This window comes from Amphiura filiformis, chromosome 8, assembly GCF_039555335.1.
Source record: "Amphiura filiformis chromosome 8, Afil_fr2py, whole genome shotgun sequence".
NCBI classification, from domain to species: domain Eukaryota; kingdom Metazoa; phylum Echinodermata; class Ophiuroidea; order Amphilepidida; family Amphiuridae; genus Amphiura; species Amphiura filiformis.
In genome coordinates this window covers 6,839,548-6,859,969 of record NC_092635.1, presented here as the reverse complement: position 1 = coordinate 6,859,969, position 20,422 = coordinate 6,839,548, and the positions used below count along the sequence as shown (strand labels likewise).

Genomic DNA, 20,422 nt, shown 5'->3' with positions numbered 1-20,422 from the left:
TTTAAGGTTAAATGTGTCTTGACCATTGCCTATAAAACGGTGAAAGAATTTAGCGGTAGTAAAGACTGCGTACACTGACGTCTTGCGGGCGTTTTGCCGCTACGGTAGAAACGGCGGCTAATTTGCCATGGCGTCTACCGACGGTATACAACAACACAGGGCGTCAATAGAGGTTGTGCATATGACGTATCATACCGTAAATATGGCGCGCTACTCAAATGCATTCAACAAAAGCATAATTGCAATCTACCGCGACAGTTTGTCACACACGCATAACAAATGCACTACGATCAAATAGGTTGATGACAACATTTGATTGAATGAACTGCACTGCCTGCGCCATGATTACGGTGAAGAACACCGGTTCAAACCCTTTGCTTGGAGCCAATCAATAAAAGCATGAATGGCTTCTGCACCAAACTGGTGTTGTTACTGCCCAAGTGGGTGGATTAAATCCGCTTAAAAATATATGTTGAATTGTATTGTGTTGTAAACTTTCATCATTCTTTTGTCTACGTGTAACACGGGTGATGGAATGCAGTTTAATATCCCCGCCAAGGCCACATCATTTCACATTTTAAGTGGAATAGACATAAGGGGGACCCAGCTATGGCTGCCATTGAAGTGTAGGAATGAGTGACAATGGATTCGTCCATAAGGCGGGACAAATATCTCAACCTAACTTACATGCTACAAAATACAAGTGACTCAAAGTTTGAATGAAATAACTTTAAAAACTACAATACCGTGCATAAAAGTGAACCGGGAACTCATGTTACATAGCTATAATACTTTTACCCGGCACTTGCCGAACTGTTTTTACACACTTTAGTGCATGAACATTATTATTTTATTTTTTCTTAAGAAATGTGAAAATATGATTAGCGGTTAGGACCAATGCATACAAATATAAACCTTCTGCAACCCAGATAGAACTGTTCATCACAATATGGTGTTAAGTGCAATCATATTAATCCAAAAGTCTAATAATATTTTGTCACATCATTACATGGTCTAATTCTTTTGATCCTAACCCTTACATTTTATGTCAGTTAAGTCCAATAAAGATTTTAATCCAATACCTCTTGGATTGTTTTGTTTTTGAACACGGTAAAAGAAAGTCATTTCCCAAACTTCTTAACATGAATTCGGGCGTCGTATACGTTATTTATGAAGGCACTTTATTAAGTGTATTAAAAACCGAAATATCATTTACAATGATCTCTGCCTCGTTAGAGGTAGAAATCGTCCCGTCACTTCGATATCAGGTACTTTTATCGAATGACTGATATTATTTGGAAACGGTCTTTCATCTTCTTCCTCGCCTAGAATAAACAGCCAACAAGACTGAAACAAACTTTTGAATCCTTTCCTGAATTTCGTATTCAAAATGCCATAAACAAACACATTATTTGCACTGTTACAAAGAGCAGTTACAAAAGTGACTCCGTATAGAGTTGATGAAATGGGTTTTCCTGATTGCACAATAAAACACACTACAACATAAGGTGTCCAACACACGATAAAGGCACCCACTAGAATTAACAACGTCGTTGCCGCCTTTGTATCTCGCAAACGTTGTATACGTAGTGTTCGACGCATTGACCGTCGACTTATTCCACGAAAACTTCCTCTAAGGGACATATTTCTACCAGGAAGTCGTTGGCCATCCTGGTTATCTGTTTCTAAACCTTGAAGTTCTGTTGAAGTTTTTCGTAGCTGCGTTTTGGCTGTTTCGTAATCTAAGCAGGTTCCGGGTAAAGTTTGATTATTTTCAATTTCGTCTATTGATAAATGTCTTGAGCCGCGACGAGTCGTTGGCACTTTGGTATCATCTTGAAACAATACATTGGATTCTTGTTTACTGGTTCTTATGTCAAGAAATGGTCTTTCTTTTAATTGAATTTCCCATGAATTTCACAATTATGAATCTTTTAACCTTTGAACCGTTTAAATGCTCCTCCTCTTCAACGTCTTTCTCCTCAATAATTTCATCACGTATCGACTTATCGACGCGACTTGCTGCTGCTGAAGCCGATTTAATCCGTTGAATCGATTCCGCAATTTGTAAATTCCCTCTAAATGTTATTGTTTTTGAACGCTTTTCATGGTTAATTCCAAAATTAGCAGGCACGGAAAAATTGTCCACTTCTACATAAGATCTTTCAGGCACGGATGGATGCCGTGCTTGATTGCTCGGCTTCACCTGTCGTTTAACCTTTCTCGCAACTATAAATATTTTAGAGTAACAAATTAGTATCACTGCAAGTGGAATAAAGTAGCAAAACAGGTTGATTGCGATAGTAAGACCAAGTGTAGCAGTCTTCCAATTCACAGTACAAGCGCCAACATCCCGGACGTAGGAATACTCGGCAAAATTAAATAATGGTAAGGACGCCAACACGGTAGAATGGAACCAGATGTAAACCAGTACCAATCCCGCCCTCAGTGGTGTAATGAGCTGTTGGTAATGAAGTGGCTTCACTATGGCAACGTACCTGTAAAAAGTGAAGAAAAAGATATGTATATTTTAGTTGACAATTTTGAACGGTATTCAAAACAGAGAGACACAGCCTTTGACATTAAAAAAAAATATCACATCCCTTTCTATATTTGGCTGTAAAAGTAATAAAAGTAACAATATTAAATCACGTTGAAGGTGGGTAATATTCGGTGATCAGCGATTTGCACGAAAAATATAAACCGAAGGTAAATTGAATGGGAGAATTGCGATTATGTCGCATAAGGCGAAACATTTATGACTATATTTCGTGGTTATTGCGTATCAATGAGATATTTTTGCCGATATTTGAATTAGACGGGCCCTAGATGGAGCTTGAATCCAGTCCAAAATCGAAACCACAATGGGGTAGAAATATTAAATAAAAAATCCAAAATTGTCTCACCTTGTGAAACTTAAAAACGAATCATACTTACTACATAATATTATATCACAAAACACTAAATTCCTAAATGGTTAACGAAAATCAAAGTATTCTAAACATTATAACTATTTATATCTTTTGAATTTTATTAGTGGTATAGCCTTATTTATACATATCTTGGTGTATATCAGTCATCCAGTAAATAACATAATAAGGTAAAGTTAAATCGAAACATGTTGAAGAAAACTATTACCACTTATATCTTTCGAAATTTAGTAGTATGACACATGTATATATATAAAGATTTCTCTTTATTTATTTCACCATCCAATATTTCTACCTAATGTTTAGGCTCGAAAAAGTCGACTTTTAATCAGACATCTTCCAAATCTAAGAATTTTGTTCTAATTCAAAATTAGATGTTCTTAAACTCAACCAATATATCATTAAACTATCCTCCACTATCAATGTCTAAGGAAATGGTCATGGCCAGTTGAGTGTAATCGATTAGTTAACATTATTATTCTTGTGTGGTGAATTCTAAGTCCGACACCTTATTCTGTAAATTAAAGACTGTCATTAATGCTACAATCACAAGTATTAAGACTGGTGTCCGCAATCTTCACATTTAGTCCATTGCAAGAACTGTAGCTTACATTCATTATGCAAGTGTATCACTATCATAGTTGTGGTCAATGGGTTCTGTGTAAGATGCAATGGCTCTGTTCAAATTTTTCTTATTGCCTAACAATCGTTTTTGTAACTCCTATTGTTAGGTTCCAGACATACGAGGCAGTTTAATTGAAGTATTGGGATGCGTGAAACATCTCAATAGCATTGTGCAAAACAAAATTTACGCACAGGCTTAATATATTTCGTAACCCCGTTTGTTAAATTTTGAATTACGAGTAGACATGTGATGTCGTCACTCAGATGAGCGTAAAATGACGACATCTATCCGAAAATGCTTATAGGATTTACCGGCAAGGTCAATTGTGAACTCGGATTGCTTCATGCTTTTGTTATATGAAACGGAACAAATTGCTAAAAGCTTTCTTAATGCGACAAATTCTCGAGCATGGCTTCAACAATGTGTTTGGCTAATTTTGCACTAGATACGCGTTCATTTTGAGCGGAATAACTAAATAGGTTAGATAACTATTCATTTGGACTATAATGGGAAATTTCAATTGAATGAACACAACCTAATGTGCGTACACTGCGCGATGTACGCTAATATGTGCGACTGTACGTGAGTAACGCGGAATCGAATCCAGCCATGCCAACACACTCGTGATTGGTTAGTATTGTATCCAAAGTAGTGCGTTCGCGTTATAGTTTGAAGTACGCGATATAGGATCGCGGTTGGATCAAGTACAGCTGTTGAAAGCTGTGTTCATTCAATTGAAATTCCCACTAGATAGGGTGTAACCTATTGTAGTTGTGGTAAGGTATTCTAAAGGAATTTTAATTCTAAAGGAAATTAAAATTAAAATGAAAATTTGGTGTATTACACACCCATCGCCCTAATATACATGAAGAAACTACAATATCTAACATAATGTATGCTCTCAGGTAAACTTGGTTGTGCGCGACTGTTTTAGTGGGTCTTAAAATAACATTTGATTATATAATAATAATCAGAAATAAATTCAGAAGCCGGGCTCTCGACTGTTTATTATTATAGTTTTGAGCCAGTAATGGTAATGACCTTATTTTGGTTTTAAAACAAATGGCTAGTCAAGCTCTGCGTATTGTGAACAAAATAGATATAGAATATCAAATCTGATCAAACAAAACTAATACAAACCTCTACATAGTTCACCAAGTCATGTGACAACGAAGCCTGAAGATATTGATCATCATCAAAACATCTTCAATTACATTCATGGTTGGATTTAGGATAGAAATATTTGAGAAATTTTAGTGCCATGGTATCAGAAATGAAGATTGTGTGCGTGCTTTCATCATATTTCACCAAAATAAAACAGAGGGAACAACAGTATCATTTGATCGCAACAATGGCATTCATTTGAAAATGATTTTTAAGAAAATGTATTTTGACATTTGCCCCTACTTTCACAAAGCTATAGCTAATTTAACTCAGCAGATCCGTCACCATGTGTGTGGGGTGGATGAGTGTAGGGGGTGTTGTGGGGCCGATCCCTAAAAAAGGAAAAATAGAAAGAAAGGAGAAAAGAGAAAGCGAGGGAGAGAGATAACAGGAAAGGGAGAGAGGGAGGGAGAGAGAGGGAGAGAGGGGCGGAAGAGAGAGAGAGGAGAGTGATAGATAACTGTGGAAGTGGCTTATAGAATGATCTTCACGAAATTTCATGACTAAAAACTAAACGGCCTATAATGGAATGTATCTTCTAAGTGTCCTGGCGAATTTATGCTCATTTTGTGGGAGCAGGTGAGTAAGTTGAGGCTTTCTGGCTCTCAACCCTCGATATATATGTGATGCGATCAAGCAAAATCGGTTGGAATTCGTAAATATTTAATTTTCAGTTTTTATAATATAGTAAAAAGCATTTACAAAGCTGCATTTTGCAGAAAACCCAATTGAAATGGAACATCCAGTTCCAAAGATATGAGCGATTAAAGAGTTTCCAAAACAAGAGGAAACAAAAGGGAATATTTCCTTTGTTTGGCTATATCTCAAAATCAATATTTACGAGTTCCGACTGATTTTGCTTGATCGCATCACATATAAGTCTCCTAACTCTAACCCTAAACGTAACCCTAGGGTTGTGCGGGGACACCACGTATACAGTTGCTTAAACGGGCTCCCTATTCAGATGTTAACTACGGAAACATAATTCGTATTCCGGATGATAAAGCAATATTCCGTCTTTGATGCCGTATTCAAACCAGTGTGGCGTAGATTTCTTTTTCACATTGGGCATGTTGGGAGGGATGACGTTGGAAAAAATTTCTTGAAGTATAGTTAAGGGATCTAGAATGAGCGTTTATGGCGTTTCGACAGTATTTTTTGTGGGACATGAGAGCACCTCAGACGTATCGAATTGCATTCTGAATACGAAGCATGTCTTTCTGATATCAAATAATTTTCATTTTTGAAATTACGATATAATACAAATTTTATGACAAATTATTAAAATTTGATATTTTCAAATTTTTGATATATAACAGTCCTGAAATAAATTTTATAAATCTAATGATATATTCTAAAGTGTATGTAGTTGGGAGGAAAAGCCGATGATCAATTGAAAATGTTGACCTTTCATATTGAAGATATGGATTTTTCCCCCAAAAGACCTATTTTTTTGGTGTTTTGGGGAAAAAATCCATATCTTCAATACGAAAGGTCAAAATTTTCAATTGATCGTCGGCTTTTCATCCCACCTACATACACTTGAAGTATAAATCATCAGATTTATAAAGTTTACTTTAAGTACTGTTTAATATCAAAAATATCAATTTTAATGATTTGCCATAAAATGTGTATTACATTGCGAATTTCAAAAATCAAAATTATTTGATATCAGAAGGACATTCTTCGTATTCAGAATGCAATTCGATATGTCTGATGTGCTCTAATGTCCCACAATAAATACTGTCCAAACGTTCATACCCTTCCCTTAATCCAGCACCTTTTGAAGATGGAATAAGTTTATGGTACCAAAAATTTTGCCATATTGAAGCTAAACTGATGGATTATGGTGCAAAAGTGGAATTTCGCGCGTAGCACTTTTGGGGATAAAATGGCCAAATATGAGGTTAATTTGCTCAGAAACCCACATACAGGCGTCAACATGGGAGGGGGTGAATGTATGGACCATCCCCCTGGTATAATATTGGGGGGATTTGTTCCCCATCCCCCCCCCCCCGATCTACGTCTATGATTCAAACAATACCGTACTCGTATTTGCCGTATTCAAACAATACATGCCATATCAATACCGTATTGATCGTTTTACACGATCAATCACTGTATTCAAATCGTTTCTCTTGATCTCATTAGCAGAGAGAAAATAGCAGTGCAAACACCTGAAACAACTTTACATACTGACACTATCAATATGGTTGTCTGGGTAATTTGCATGATAAAAAAAGAACATTCCACCAGTATGCAATCGCTATCAGCTAGTCATCAACTCACGAACGCCAATGAATATTCAATCCAATGATGCTACAACTGATAATGCTTTTAATAGATTTTTGCCATGAATAAAAATCATGTCTCTATGGATCTTTTACGTGCAAGAGAGCTGGAACTAAAAATGGGTATATCAAGACTAGTATAATTGAAGACAGAGATAAAAAGAATAGTTTGCGTCTGACGTCACTGTCAATCAAATTCCCTACCATTCTTGATTGGTTAATAGCGCGTAAAAGGAAGGTCGATTTATCTGGTGCCGATCGGAGAAAAGGATTAGCAGAAAATGCCGGCGAAAAATTACGTACTTTTACAAGGCAAAAGGCAACTTTTCTAGGCATTGTTGACATGGTGCATTCGCGAAAGAAAGTTTCCTACTATAAAGACCTAACTTTTGAGATGGTTTGTATGTTTGAAGGTGCAAAATTAACTTAAGACTCCCGGTTTTACCGCCGCGTTCAGCAACCCCTATCATCAGGACACTTGTAAACAAACCGTGCTCGAGTTTGATTGACAGATGACGTCAGACGCAAACTAGTCTTTTTATCTCTGTCTTTCATTATATTACAGCTCCAGATATATACTCCGCCATGTTTAGACGCAGGGTTTGGGATTCCCTGCCGCCATTTTGGTTGGCTGAAAGTTAACAAGTGAGTAACAAATTGATGAATGTTCTCAGTCATCCAGTTGTAGTAACATGAAATTTGGAATTAAATCAAAATACCTAACATAAAATGCTTTATGGTCATGTCATTCCATAAACATTGAGGATGCAACCATTTTAGACAGGGAGGAGCAGTGGCACCGGCGAGGCATTAAAGAGGCTATTTGGGAGAGAGTAGAATCACCATCACTCATGACTCAATATAAAACGTAGAGGACTACCGATACAACCTATCTCCGGCATGGGACAGAGCCATCGAGTCGATCCCTAGCCGTCTGTCACATGACCAGTCCAGCGGGTCATTTGCCTGGCGAAGTATGATGGTATCACACACAGCGTAGCATTGGTAAAAAATAGTTAGTCCAGTATTTTGATTTAAAGTGAGTGTTGATATGGAAAGAGAAACACCACGTGTATCCTCACAGAGTTTGATCGTGTAAGTGAGGAAGAAATCCTCAAGTACTTTACTAAGTCACCTGCCAAGTCTCCTTGACACTGTACCAACATGGTTTATAAAGCAAAATGTTCACTTGTTCATACCTGTACTGATATTGTCAACAGGTCATTAAGTACTTGTATACTTCCCTGACCCATTGAAACATGCCATTATTTCACCCATGATTAAGAAGCAGTCTCCCAAAGCTACATTAAAAACTATTATAGTCCTGCCTGTAACATCCCATATGTCTCGAAGGTTGTTAAAAAAGTGTGCCATTGAGGTTAGCAACTATTTTAAACTGTTGCAATTTGATAGCTCACATCATGTTGCGAATGGTAGTGAGCTTTGGCAAAAATTGCATTGATCATTTCGTAGCGAGTGTGTAGAAGAATTCAAATATTACAGATATACTTTTATAAGTCCTGTGGTTCTTCATATATGTTGTAAAGAGGGCTGAACACTTTTGTAATAAACATCCCAAAAATAGTAACTAAGCCCCCTTAAATAATGACCATTATTCAAAAAATCTGTAAAATGCGTTGGAAGCAGAATTTATTTCTGCACATTTTGACACCTCATTTGCAGCAATTGACTAAATATTGACGTCACAGCGTACATTTAAATCAATGTAACCCAAGATTTGAAAGTTGCAGTAAATTGTATTGATTTTGTATTCAGTGTAATGGAAGGAAATCTGTGTAATGATATCTGAGTCTTTTTGCATTGTAAAAATTTATATGTAAGTGCAACTTTCAAATCTGGACATCACTACATAAAATTGACCGGCGTTTTAATTATTGTTTTCTAGTGGGCTATCGTATCAAATGAGGTGTCAAAATGCGCAGAAATAAATTCTGCTTCCAACGCATTTTACAGATGGCCATTATTTAAGGGGGTAGTTACTTTTTTTGAGATGTTTACATACATAACTCATTATCAAGAATAAATCAAGCAAGTTTTCAACGTATATTATCTGTAGAATCTACCCTTAAGTGACTTTATTTATTTTTCTTATATTTGTAGTTTTATTATCGTTCTTCTTTTTCAGCGCTATAATTCTTTATGTAGCAGCGTTATATATTAAATCGTCTGCAATAAATGTCAAATCAACCACTATCTACTTCAGCCTTGAAACAGGTAGAAAGTGTCATATTGTAGTGCTACATTATAGCGTTAAGCTTAAATTTATAACTAAATCGTTAGTAACGAGCGATGATTCACTAACCAATCAGATTTTCGATGTTATACAAATTGAATAAAACGATCTCGTTTGTCTTAGATGGCGATTACTATATAAATCTGACATTTATCATTTATTGCAGACGATTGGTCTCTCTTTTGTTGTAACGTTGGATTTGATAAAAGATGTGTCCTCAAGGTAAATATAAAGTGGTTGATAAAATTAAATACCCGAAATATAGGACGCGCGCGTGCAGACTGTTTTTAGCCTTATACGAATCCTTATTATAGGGATGAAAGAAATTACACTTCTCATGTGGAAGAAATTGAACTCGGAATACTATAATTATACAGGAAGACAGCTGTTTAATCTTTTTATTTGAAGCAAGAAACATCTGTGAAACTGTGAAAACAATTATTAACCTTGAATTACGTGACAAAAGAACGGTCAATTCTGGTATAGTTTCATGTTTAAATGATGGTCTTCAATCGGTATAGCAAAAATACCAATGGGGGTCTTAACATGTTAACGTATAAAAATTATAATGCAACTCGAGGTTTCAATTTACGTACACGGTACAAGAAGTAACAAAAGTTACAAAAAGCATCCAAGCTAAATCAGAAATGAAAAAAATTATCTTTTTGTATAATACTCATCTGGAAATTGCGTTAAATGTGCTTGAAATGTAATGCAAAGTAAAGGTAGTGAAATATGCGGCCTGCCACATCACTTAAATTTTTTCGATGTTGTTTTATCCTTTTTAACCACAAACTAGTATCCAAATGAATGTATGTGTTTTAAATTCTTTTAGGCCTATGTATTAATTTTCATCATAATTCGAAAGACAAGGCTGTGACATAGAGAAAATAATATTCAAAACCTATAACAAAAACAAAATAATACATATTGCATTGCACTATTGGGTATAAGTGATCCGTTTCGGGAAAAAATGCCATGTTTGTTTAAATATTTGCATGTATGTTTTGTGTGTTTGTATTCACTTCTCGTAAAATCTCTCATGTTTTATTTTATCTTTATTGAATAATTTATTACACCGGTTTTATAGACCTGTCATATATAATGAAGTCAGCATGCATGAAAGTGATAAAATTGATGATATTATTGGTTAACCATTGATGCGTACTTTATACAAGCCCACGCAAGCCACTAAAATCAACGTAAACATGTAAAATGAGATTGTTGTAATATCCGGTTTCATTATTGTCCTATGTTATTCAATTCAAATGTGAAATGCAAATAAATTGATTTAAATGTAATTACATTCTCAGATTTTGAGAATAAAGGTATTGTTTTAACCGCTGTCGTTTTAGAAGAAGAAGAAGAAGAAGAAGAAGAAGATGAAGAAGAGGGAAGAAGAAGAAGAAGATGATGATGATGAAGAGGGAAGAAGAAGAAGAAGAAGATGAAGAAGAAGAAGAAGAAGAAGAAGAAGAAGAAGAAGAAGAAGAAGAAGATGAAGATTAAGAAGAAGAAGAAGATGATGATGAACAGAGAAGAAGAAGAAGAAGAAGAAGATGAAGATTAAGAAGAAGAAGAAGAAGAAGAAGAAGAAGAAGAAGAAGAAGAAGAAGAAGAAGAAGAAGAAGAAGAAGAAGAAGAAGAAGAAGAAGATGATGATGATGATGATGATGATGAAGAGGGAAGAAGAAGAAGAAGAAGAAGATGAAGAAGAAGAAGAAGAAGAAGAAGAAGAAGATGAAGAAGATGAAGAAAGAAGAAGAAGAAGAAGAAGAAGAAGAAGAAGAAGAAGATGAAGAAGAAGAAGAAGAAGAAGAAGATGAAGAAGAAGAAGAAGAAGAAGAAGATGAAGATTAAGAAGAAGAAGAAGATGATGATGAACAGAAGAAGAAGAAGAAGAAGAAGAAGAAGAAGAAGAAGATGAAGATGAAGAAAAAGAAGAAGAAGAAGAAGAAGAAGAAGAAGAAGAAGGTGAAGAAGAAGAAGAAGAAGAAGAAGAAGAAGAAGAAGAAGAAGAAGAAAGAAGAAGAAGAAGAAGAAGAAGAAGAAGAAGAAGAAGAAGAAGAAGAAGAAGAACGTGAACGTGGTTTCCTATTATCTTGCCTAAGCTCTTGACTGACGTTATTACCGATACCTTTAACTGTACCCTTTGTATAAACTTAAAACTTGTAGAAAGCAGTTTTGGTTTTCATTCAGTTACATAATAGTGTGTCCGCAGAATCTGTTGGTGGTTTGAAGTTAACCTTGATCAAAGTATGCAAAAGAATGGTTAAAGGAAAGGGGGGAGCGTGTTGGGGGAAGAGAAACAGAGAGGGAGAAAGAGATTAGAAGAGGAAATGGAAGGAAGGGGGAGGGGGAGCTCGAGAGTGGAGTGGAGCAGGATGTAGCTGTAGGGGAGAGGAGAGTATATAGTGTAGGGGGAGATGTGAGGGTGAGAAGAAGGAGACATTGGGGAGAGGAGGAGTTTGAATAGGGGAAGAGGAGGATATATCATGATGGATCAGGGGATATGAGAGCTCAGGTTAAATGTATGTGTTTTGCTTTCCGGGGACAAGAAACTAATTCATAATGATTGAGGAGCTTCAGATGTTACCGGGATATACCGTAGATGGCGATATTTAAGTTGGGCAAAGATTGTTGATATATATAGGTCCAATGGCAATATAATGGTTGTGCATGACATTCCCAAATCATATCAATATCCGTTGTCCTTGCTCTTGGATTAAAATGAAGTTTTACATTTCTGTTATCAATGTCTTCTGAAATTAATCATTTATCACTTGGCTTACAGAGAGAAAATTGTTGATTTGTTTTCCCTCTCAGAAATAACATAATTACACACATCGTTTATTGGTTTTGAATAAGTTTTACCCCTGCAATGAAAATCAGCGTATTTTAATCTATACCTATGAAATGAAATGAAATGAATGTCAAGAAATAAATAATTTTCAATAACGTAATGCTTTTTAAGACCGGCAGACAGATCGACTGACTTGACAGAACATTTTCACTGAGAGTCATTCACGACGACATAATGTGGATTAAAGCAAAAGAACCCTAGTTAAATTTTAACTGATTTTCCATACATCAAATTGCCGTCACTTTTGCATTTAAACCAATGCATGTAGGGTTGATTGTTTTCAACGAAATAAAGATATAGGCTGGATAGTAGAATTAACCTTACCGAATTAGGTCCGTATTATGTCAGGTTAATCTACACCAGGCACAAAAAACTCGTCAGTTATATTCATCCTTGTTGTTCAATAACTTAATAATTTTGATTATTCTGAAATATACATTTTGTTAATTGGACTTTTCTTTCTCATTTGACACTCTGTTCGTGAACATTGAGCAAGCATTGACCAAGATATGCGCCTCCAAACTCTCAAACCCCAAAATGAAAAGTTGCAATTTTAACGATTCAATTGTGCCTGGTACACAATGTACACTGTGTGCTTTATTGATTGGCCCGTGGTGATTGTGTGCAATACAACGATGCGTTCCCATTGAAAATCGTTGAAAATGCAACTTTTGATTTTGGGGTTTGAGGCTTTGGAGGCGCATATCTTGGTCGATTCTTGTTCGTTTTTCACGAACAGGGTGTCATATGAGAAAGCAAAGTCCAATTAACAAAATGTATATTTCAGAATAATCCAAAATTATCAAGTTATTGAACAGCAAGGATGACTATAACTGACGAGTTTCTTTTTGTGCCTGGTGTATATCATAACTCTTTTTTTTTATAATAATGATAATAATGATATCCGCAATCGCAAGAGCATTTTCGCCGTAGAAATTGTGGTGTACAGGATTAATTAACATAGCGATATGTGAACAATGTTTGAATGTATTGCCCTGCACTAGACGTACGCTGTAACTCTGCATCGCACCATTGATTATCAAAGAATAGGCATAAAGATCTGAATCTTAATTCAAGGGAAAATTCACATTATGCTGAGTCGATGTACGATTAGTGTCTTCAAAAAGTGTAGTGCAGGGCAATACATTCAAAAATTGTTTTCATCTATCACTATGGTAATCAATAACGTTACATCACTACTTTTACAGCGAGTAGATTTATACTGGTACGATTGATGCACATTCATTTTTTTCTAAAACGAACATCTTTTAGTTACTCTTCCTGTCCTAAAGTAAAGTGTTTTCAGAAGAGAAATGTATTTCTGTTCTGTGTCTTCTAATCATCATCACGTTTTTGCTGATACTTTTTTGCTGACAACATGAAATCTGTGTTCATTTGAACTCTGGCAGTTTATAGAACAGGCGGTCATTTATATTGAAATCTCATTTATTTCATTAAAGCTTCATAAATGACATTGGCGATTTTGTCCATCACAGCAGCCGAGTGATTGTTGTGAACATCTGTTGGGAAATAACATCATCACTTAGCTGCGGTGTGTAAAATACCATTGTTTTTACATGAGGAAACTAAATAACTTAACGTATCAAACCGGTTGATTGACACGGCAGCTATTGTAGATTTTAAACACCTTTTCGTGTCAGGTACCGATCTAAGCCCTTGAAAATAGAATTTAAATTTAATCACGTTTACACATAAACTGTGCAGCAAGTCTGATGGACACCAGCAGGTATCGATCTCTGTGGACATGTGTATCCCATCGCATTTGAACTTTAGATGTCAATAAAACTGTTGGAATTATCAATGACTCTACGACACGTGACTTTTTATGGCCGTAATTTGCTGAAATGCACACTCCTTACGAGAATCGAACACGTGTGGAGATAAAATGCATTTTTCTTGATTTAATTAGGGAATAGAGTATCAGTTTATAAATGGTTGCAAATTGCGTTTTTAAACAGGGCTAGATTCCTAGTAAAATGGGATTCCTATTGAAATATTCTTAGTAAAATGAGATTCCTATTGAAATCTCACCGGTGCAGCGTACGTGCCAAACATTACAAATAATACAACCGAATTGCAGTAAGAAGAAAGATACGGAGTACCAAATTTGATGCGTTAAAGACCAGAGAAAATAAGTTATACTAACTAATAACAATAATAATCTCTTGTAAGCCACCATTATAACAACTTTTCACATCTCCTTTTGCACGGATTGTAAAATTTGAAGAAAAAGATCAGGATTGCAAACTTTTGAGTGTGATTGATTTATAATACTCATAATTGAACCCAATTGTTGCCCATACCTTAACATTCCAAGAAGTTGCTTCGATGAAAAATATTCAAGTGATGAATGGGAGATTAAAATCAATGAATACTAATATCAAGATGAAAATATATTACTTTGTAAAAGAACAGATGCATCATTCTGTATGAAATATTGTTATTCAACAATAAAGGAACACTCTGGCAATTACAACATTATGCCTTATATGTTTGAAAACTATAATCAAGCATGAATCACATGGTTTTGTTTAAAACAAACTCATATCAACCATAAAACGAATATAAACAGCCGGCTCTCAACACGCGATATTCAAAATTCCCGCGCCGAAATTACCTTTGGCAATGACGTCATGGTCAAATGTGCTTAATTGTCGTCAGCCGTTCGGTGCCCGGGAAAATTGAATATCGCGTGGTGAGAGACCGCTGTTTTTATTTGTTTTTCTGGTCAATATGAGTTTCTTTTAAATGAAACCACGTGATTAGTGCTTGATAATTATTTTTCTAACATATAAGGCATAATGTTGTGATTGCCGGAGTGTTATTGTGATATAGTGTGATTGCCCTTTAAGTTAGTTTCTTGGTTTTCCGTAATTTTGTCCTGTAGCGTGCCCTGTTAGGTACCGATTACTTTTTCTAAATTACCCTGGTGATGTAATAAATTGTATCAAGCATAATAATTGCTTTGAATACCTGTTAGCAGCATACTACTACTACTACTTTCAGGGCGTAGTTCATTGAACTCCGCGGGCTGCTATTTGAAGTGCTTTTATATTATTACAAAACGGATCGTGGCGATTGCATCGACAAACCTAATAAATAATTCATACCAGGGATTAATCAGTGCAGACATTCATTACTTGCAAACCACCTGGATTCGATATAGGTTTGTGTTGTAAATGAACACATGAATAAGAGTGTCATCCTCTTGGATATTAAGTCCCGTTGATATTATTCTAGTGTATTTTCTAATCGTCTCTGCATATTCGCCGTCGTAGTGTGACGTCAAAATCAATCGTTGCCAGTCAACTGGTTTATGCTCTCTGAGTTCAGAATCATGATCAAAATGATAACAACATAAAGTCAATTTGTTGCTAACAGGTATGCAAACCAAGTCTGAACCAGTTACTAAGGTATGTATGTCGTATTAGGATGGCAATCGATACCATTGATACACTGAATATTTACTGATATACTCTAAGTATATGACGTATAATGTACTCGTGCAAATTCATTCGTCAAGATAATCGCACTTGCCGTGGAGTTGTTGCATTTAGCTCACGGCTCTCGAGCTAAATGCAATAACTCTTAGGCCAAAAAATTTAAAATATTGTTGTGTTGCTCTCAAGTGGGAAAAATGGGAAAGTTTGGTCGGTCGGTCGGTCGGATTTCTTAATTTTTTTAACATTCAGTTTTTAAAAATCACATCAAATATTGAATAATGCTTCTTCAATTAGGGGACATTTGTCAATTTTGACTTCTGAATACTTGTTAGACATGTTAGATAATCACTTTAAGTCTAGCCTTTCAATAAAATATTTAAGTGAAAAACGTTGATTTTTGGAACAAATCTGTAAAAATCATCATTAAAAAAAGTGCTTTTTTTAGGGTCGGTCGATTGAGGGCAACACAACAATTTTTGGCCTTATCTGGACTAATACAATGTACTTAGTTTATTATATCATAACATACACTTCACTATTCCATTCTGTTTCTTTGTGGCGTCAAAATATTCAAAAAATTTATTGTCAGACGACGTTAAAGTTCTTTCAGAGACACCCTGTATAGCGTTATGAGTGTTTTTCTTGCAGATTGGGGAAATGCTCAGCAAACGGTTAGTTCGTAATTGAAAAAAAAAATCATTATTGCTAATAATATTTAAGTAGGGAGATGTTGTTGACCTCTGATGTTGATGACTAATTTCATTTTCTAAAAGTAACGTTACTTGTTCCGTTCCATGAAGAACTGCTCAATTATAATTCTATAATTTTTACACATCGAAAAAGATATGGCCACTCCAACCTGTAAAAATAGGCATGTACTGAACCTTCACAACAGCGTTTGAATTATATATAGAGAGTCGTTATATTGACTGCACGTATAGCTCTGAAGGCTTTATTAACCACCTAAAGCCACAATTTGGGAAACACAGATTAGGAATTAAATGAGAGTATAAACTGACCAGTTGTAGTCCTACTAATGCATGGCATATTGGAAGCCTCGGAGAAAGTTAGCCCATACTTGCAAGACTATCCACACCTTCAAGGTGAAATAAACCTACTCCTGTTACTATTTAGCCATGGTCTGGCATGCTGTCTGCTGTTTTCCTGTGAAACGATTTCCAATTTGTGGGTTTAAACAAGCACAGATTGGCAATTATTTTATAATTCACCGTTGCTTTTAACACTTCAAAATCTAAAATGCACTCGGTGCTTTTCCTACCTTCTTCTCTTCTTGAGACTATAGACGAATCCAATTTCACGCATTCCTACTCCTCAATGGCAGCCATAGCCACGACGGTGACCCAGCTATCTCACCTACAATTTGAAATGATGCGGCCTTTTTTAAACTGCATTCTATCACACGTGTTACACGTAGACAAAAGAATGATGACAGTTTACAACACAAAAGAATCTAACATCGAATTTTAAGCGGGTTTAATCCACCTAATTGGGCACCCACAACACCTGTTTGGTGCATGCGGGGAACCAAATATGGCCGACCAAATCCTGATCATGACTTGGCTCGTTGGATTCGTCTATACATTATTTCGATGGAACTTTTCATAGACACCCTGTAGTAGGTAGAGTAATATAAGTGGTTTCGGAGAAATGCTAAGCAATGTTGATTCGTAATTGAAAAAAATATGAATTTCATTAGTGCTAATAATTTTAAAGAAGGAAGATATGTTGACCTCTAATATATTGATAACTAATTTGATTTTCTAAAAGTATTAAACTCTACTTGTGCCATTTCATGAGAGAACTGCTCTATTATAATTTCTGTTCTATTTTTATTTACAAAAATTACAAACGACGGTTTGGATGATTTCCCACTGGTAAATTTACCTGTGCCAGTATTATCACAAAAAGGATATGATTTAACGAGTCTTAAGAAAAATCTATGGTTAAAAATACTGGTCAATTAACATATTTTTCACAATTTCCGATATAAATGAATGATAATGACACATAACTGGTCAATGATTATAAAGATTATATCGCGAATTTCAAAAATCAAAATTATTTGATATCAGAAGGATATTCATCGTATTCTGAAATCAATTTGATTGGTCTGATCCAGGATCTGTGGTCTGATATGCTCTCTGGTTCCACTTAAATACTGTGCAAACGCTGCTATCCGATCCCTTAAGCACAGACATAATTGCAATTCTACATGTAGTGAGTACTTTATGATTCACCATTGATTTTAATGCTTCAACATCTCAAAATATGTTAGGTGCTTTCCCCACATTTTCCAAACCGTTATTTATACCGATGATTATTCTAACGCTTTCTATCTTTAAATTAGAAATTACATATGTGATGATGTTTTGAATAAGCCCAGACAGACTCTATAGTGATACATCAATGTACTTGAATGGAGCAGATAATTAAGTATGTACCTTTGAATTCTTTGTAAAAATAGTGGACGTTTGTTTAACAGATTTGATTTAAATGAAGAATTTTAACAAGCTAACAAACTTGCTCACTTCTCAAGCGCGTAGAATAAATCTGAACTAACCTTGAATAAAGCAATATAAGCAATATAATATAAATTATATTTATTTTGTCTTATTCGTGGATGGGGGGGGGGGAGAAAAAACTATGTATCTGATAAAAAGTGTGATTTCAAGGTATACGCATTTATGATGATTAATCGTATTGTTCCAGTGAACATAGTGAAGATAAAATAAAGACGTTTTCACACATCTAAGAGGCATACCATTTGATTAGGGGGTTGAAGAAAAAACAATCGCCTACTAGTGAGACATCACATGATGCAGTCATGTCTACAGTAGAATTCATTTCGACCTTTGCAGGACTTAAAACCCATTAAAAGCGATTCAACCAAGATAACACTCATTGAAGCAGCTCAACTGATTAAATCAGATCTTCTCTGGTTGTGCACAAGTGTCTGTTTTCAATGTGCGACATCACAATAAAGCTGGTATTATAGCTTCAGTTGGGTAACCGATTATAAAGGAAACGATAGGAAACAATGGTATGTGTACTTTTGTTCACGAAATGAGACAATGGCGTGCTTTTTGTAAACCAGCATTCTTGAAAATGAGCAACATAATGATTGTTGACTTAACACGGTTTGGAAATAATTTCTTCATATTTTTGGTGTTATCTGTCGTTTACATATCCTTCCTGAAACACTAAAGTGCGACCCTCTCCAAACATCTAAATTAGCTAAAAATTAGGGACATGTTACAAAACTATATTTTCTAGAACCTATTTAGAATAGTTAAAATGTAGCTTATACCCTTTTTTAGTGGCATCCTTCAGAAGTGAGCGGTCCGATACTAATATTTTCGGTCAAATCTCCATTCAATTAACACGGGGAGTTGGCTAGCTATGCCTTGCCCTCACTCATATTTTACAAAAGTGCGACTATTTCTGAACATCTAACCTAGCTGTAATTTTAGGTCATGTTAGAGAAATATATTTGCTAGAAGTTTGGAGAATAGCTAAAATATTGGCTGGTTATTTTTCACACAGTGATGTTAACTAGGCATGTGCCCATTCTTCCAACGTACATCATTTGTAGAGTTCACGCGCCAATGGTGAGAGCACTGTGTATTGTGTATAGGAAAACGGACAGTAACTGCAGTATGACTGAGGAGTACAGCAATATCCCCCATCAGACTAGTATGACTGCAATTTGAGGGAGTTGGCGATCCAAAAGAAGCCTGTCAGTTGTAGAAGCTACAACATGCATCACTGATTCATAAATAAAGATTTAAACTCTCCTCAATATCTCTACTTTAATTTCGTTATAGATAATTGTATATATAATTTAGACCCTTCTAGGAAGGATCTAAGTCAAACCATTAACTGAACTGGTTTTTCAGTATGAGAGGTCATTTGAGTGGCCCAATATAAAAACGGTCTATTACACATTTGGGGGAAAATAGAGGGCGCTGCAGAAAAATGTAAAGGTCACCAAATGTCAAAATCAACGTTTTAAAAGTGAAATTGTTATGTATTATATTGAAAATTCGCACACAAAAGTCTAGTTTTCTCAAAACTTAACTTTGCCATTGCGAATAAGCATCCTAGACAAATTAATCAGTGATGTTATTTTTGCATCAGTGATGTTATTTTTGCGGAGATTAATTTGCAAATTTGTTTAGTGTTTCATTTATATTATGGATTTACAAATTCAAAATATGAAAACCCCTTTTCTTGCAATAATTTCCAAAGGCTTCATTTTTTGTACCGCTGTCTGTCGATGCATGATGTAAATGGATCACAAAACGATCTCGTGTGGCACATTGTATAATACGGAGCTACCACTTAATTTCTTAATTTATGTACTCTTTGAACAGTTGACCGCAATAATAATGTGTTTAGTGTGTTTTCTAACCGGCATTTGTTAATATATTATTTTTTGCATTTCGCCGTAGAAGTAGTGATGTAACAGGATTAATTACCATAGCGATAGGTGAACAATGTTGGAATGTATTGCCCTGCACTAGACGTACGCTGTAACTCTGCATCGCACCATTGATTATTAAAGAATAGGCATAAAGAGCTAAATCTTAATTCAAGGGGAAATTCACATTATATTGAGTCAATGTACGATTATTGTCTTTAAAAAGAGTAGTGTAGGGCAATAGATTCAAAAATTGTTTTCGTCTATCGCTATGTTAATTAATAATGTTACATCACTACTTTTACACCGAATATTTTTATACTGTCACGATTGATGCACATTCATCTTTTTTTTATAAAACGAACATCTTTTAGTTGCTCCTTCTGCCCT

General features: G+C 35.4%; 1 protein-coding gene across 1 annotated transcript in view; it reads right to left on the bottom strand.

Moving 5' to 3' along the window:
* Positions 1-1,643: 1,643 nt before the first annotated feature.
* The window catches only part of LOC140158558 (G-protein coupled receptor 161-like), a 90,879-nt gene continuing 72,100 nt past the window's right edge, over positions 1,644-20,422 (bottom strand). The window contains exon 2 of the mRNA XM_072181692.1: positions 1,644-2,498. Within this exon, the coding sequence (XP_072037793.1) occupies positions 1,877-2,498 (622 nt within the window). The 3' untranslated portion in view covers positions 1,644-1,876. The remainder of the gene's footprint in view (positions 2,499-20,422) is intronic.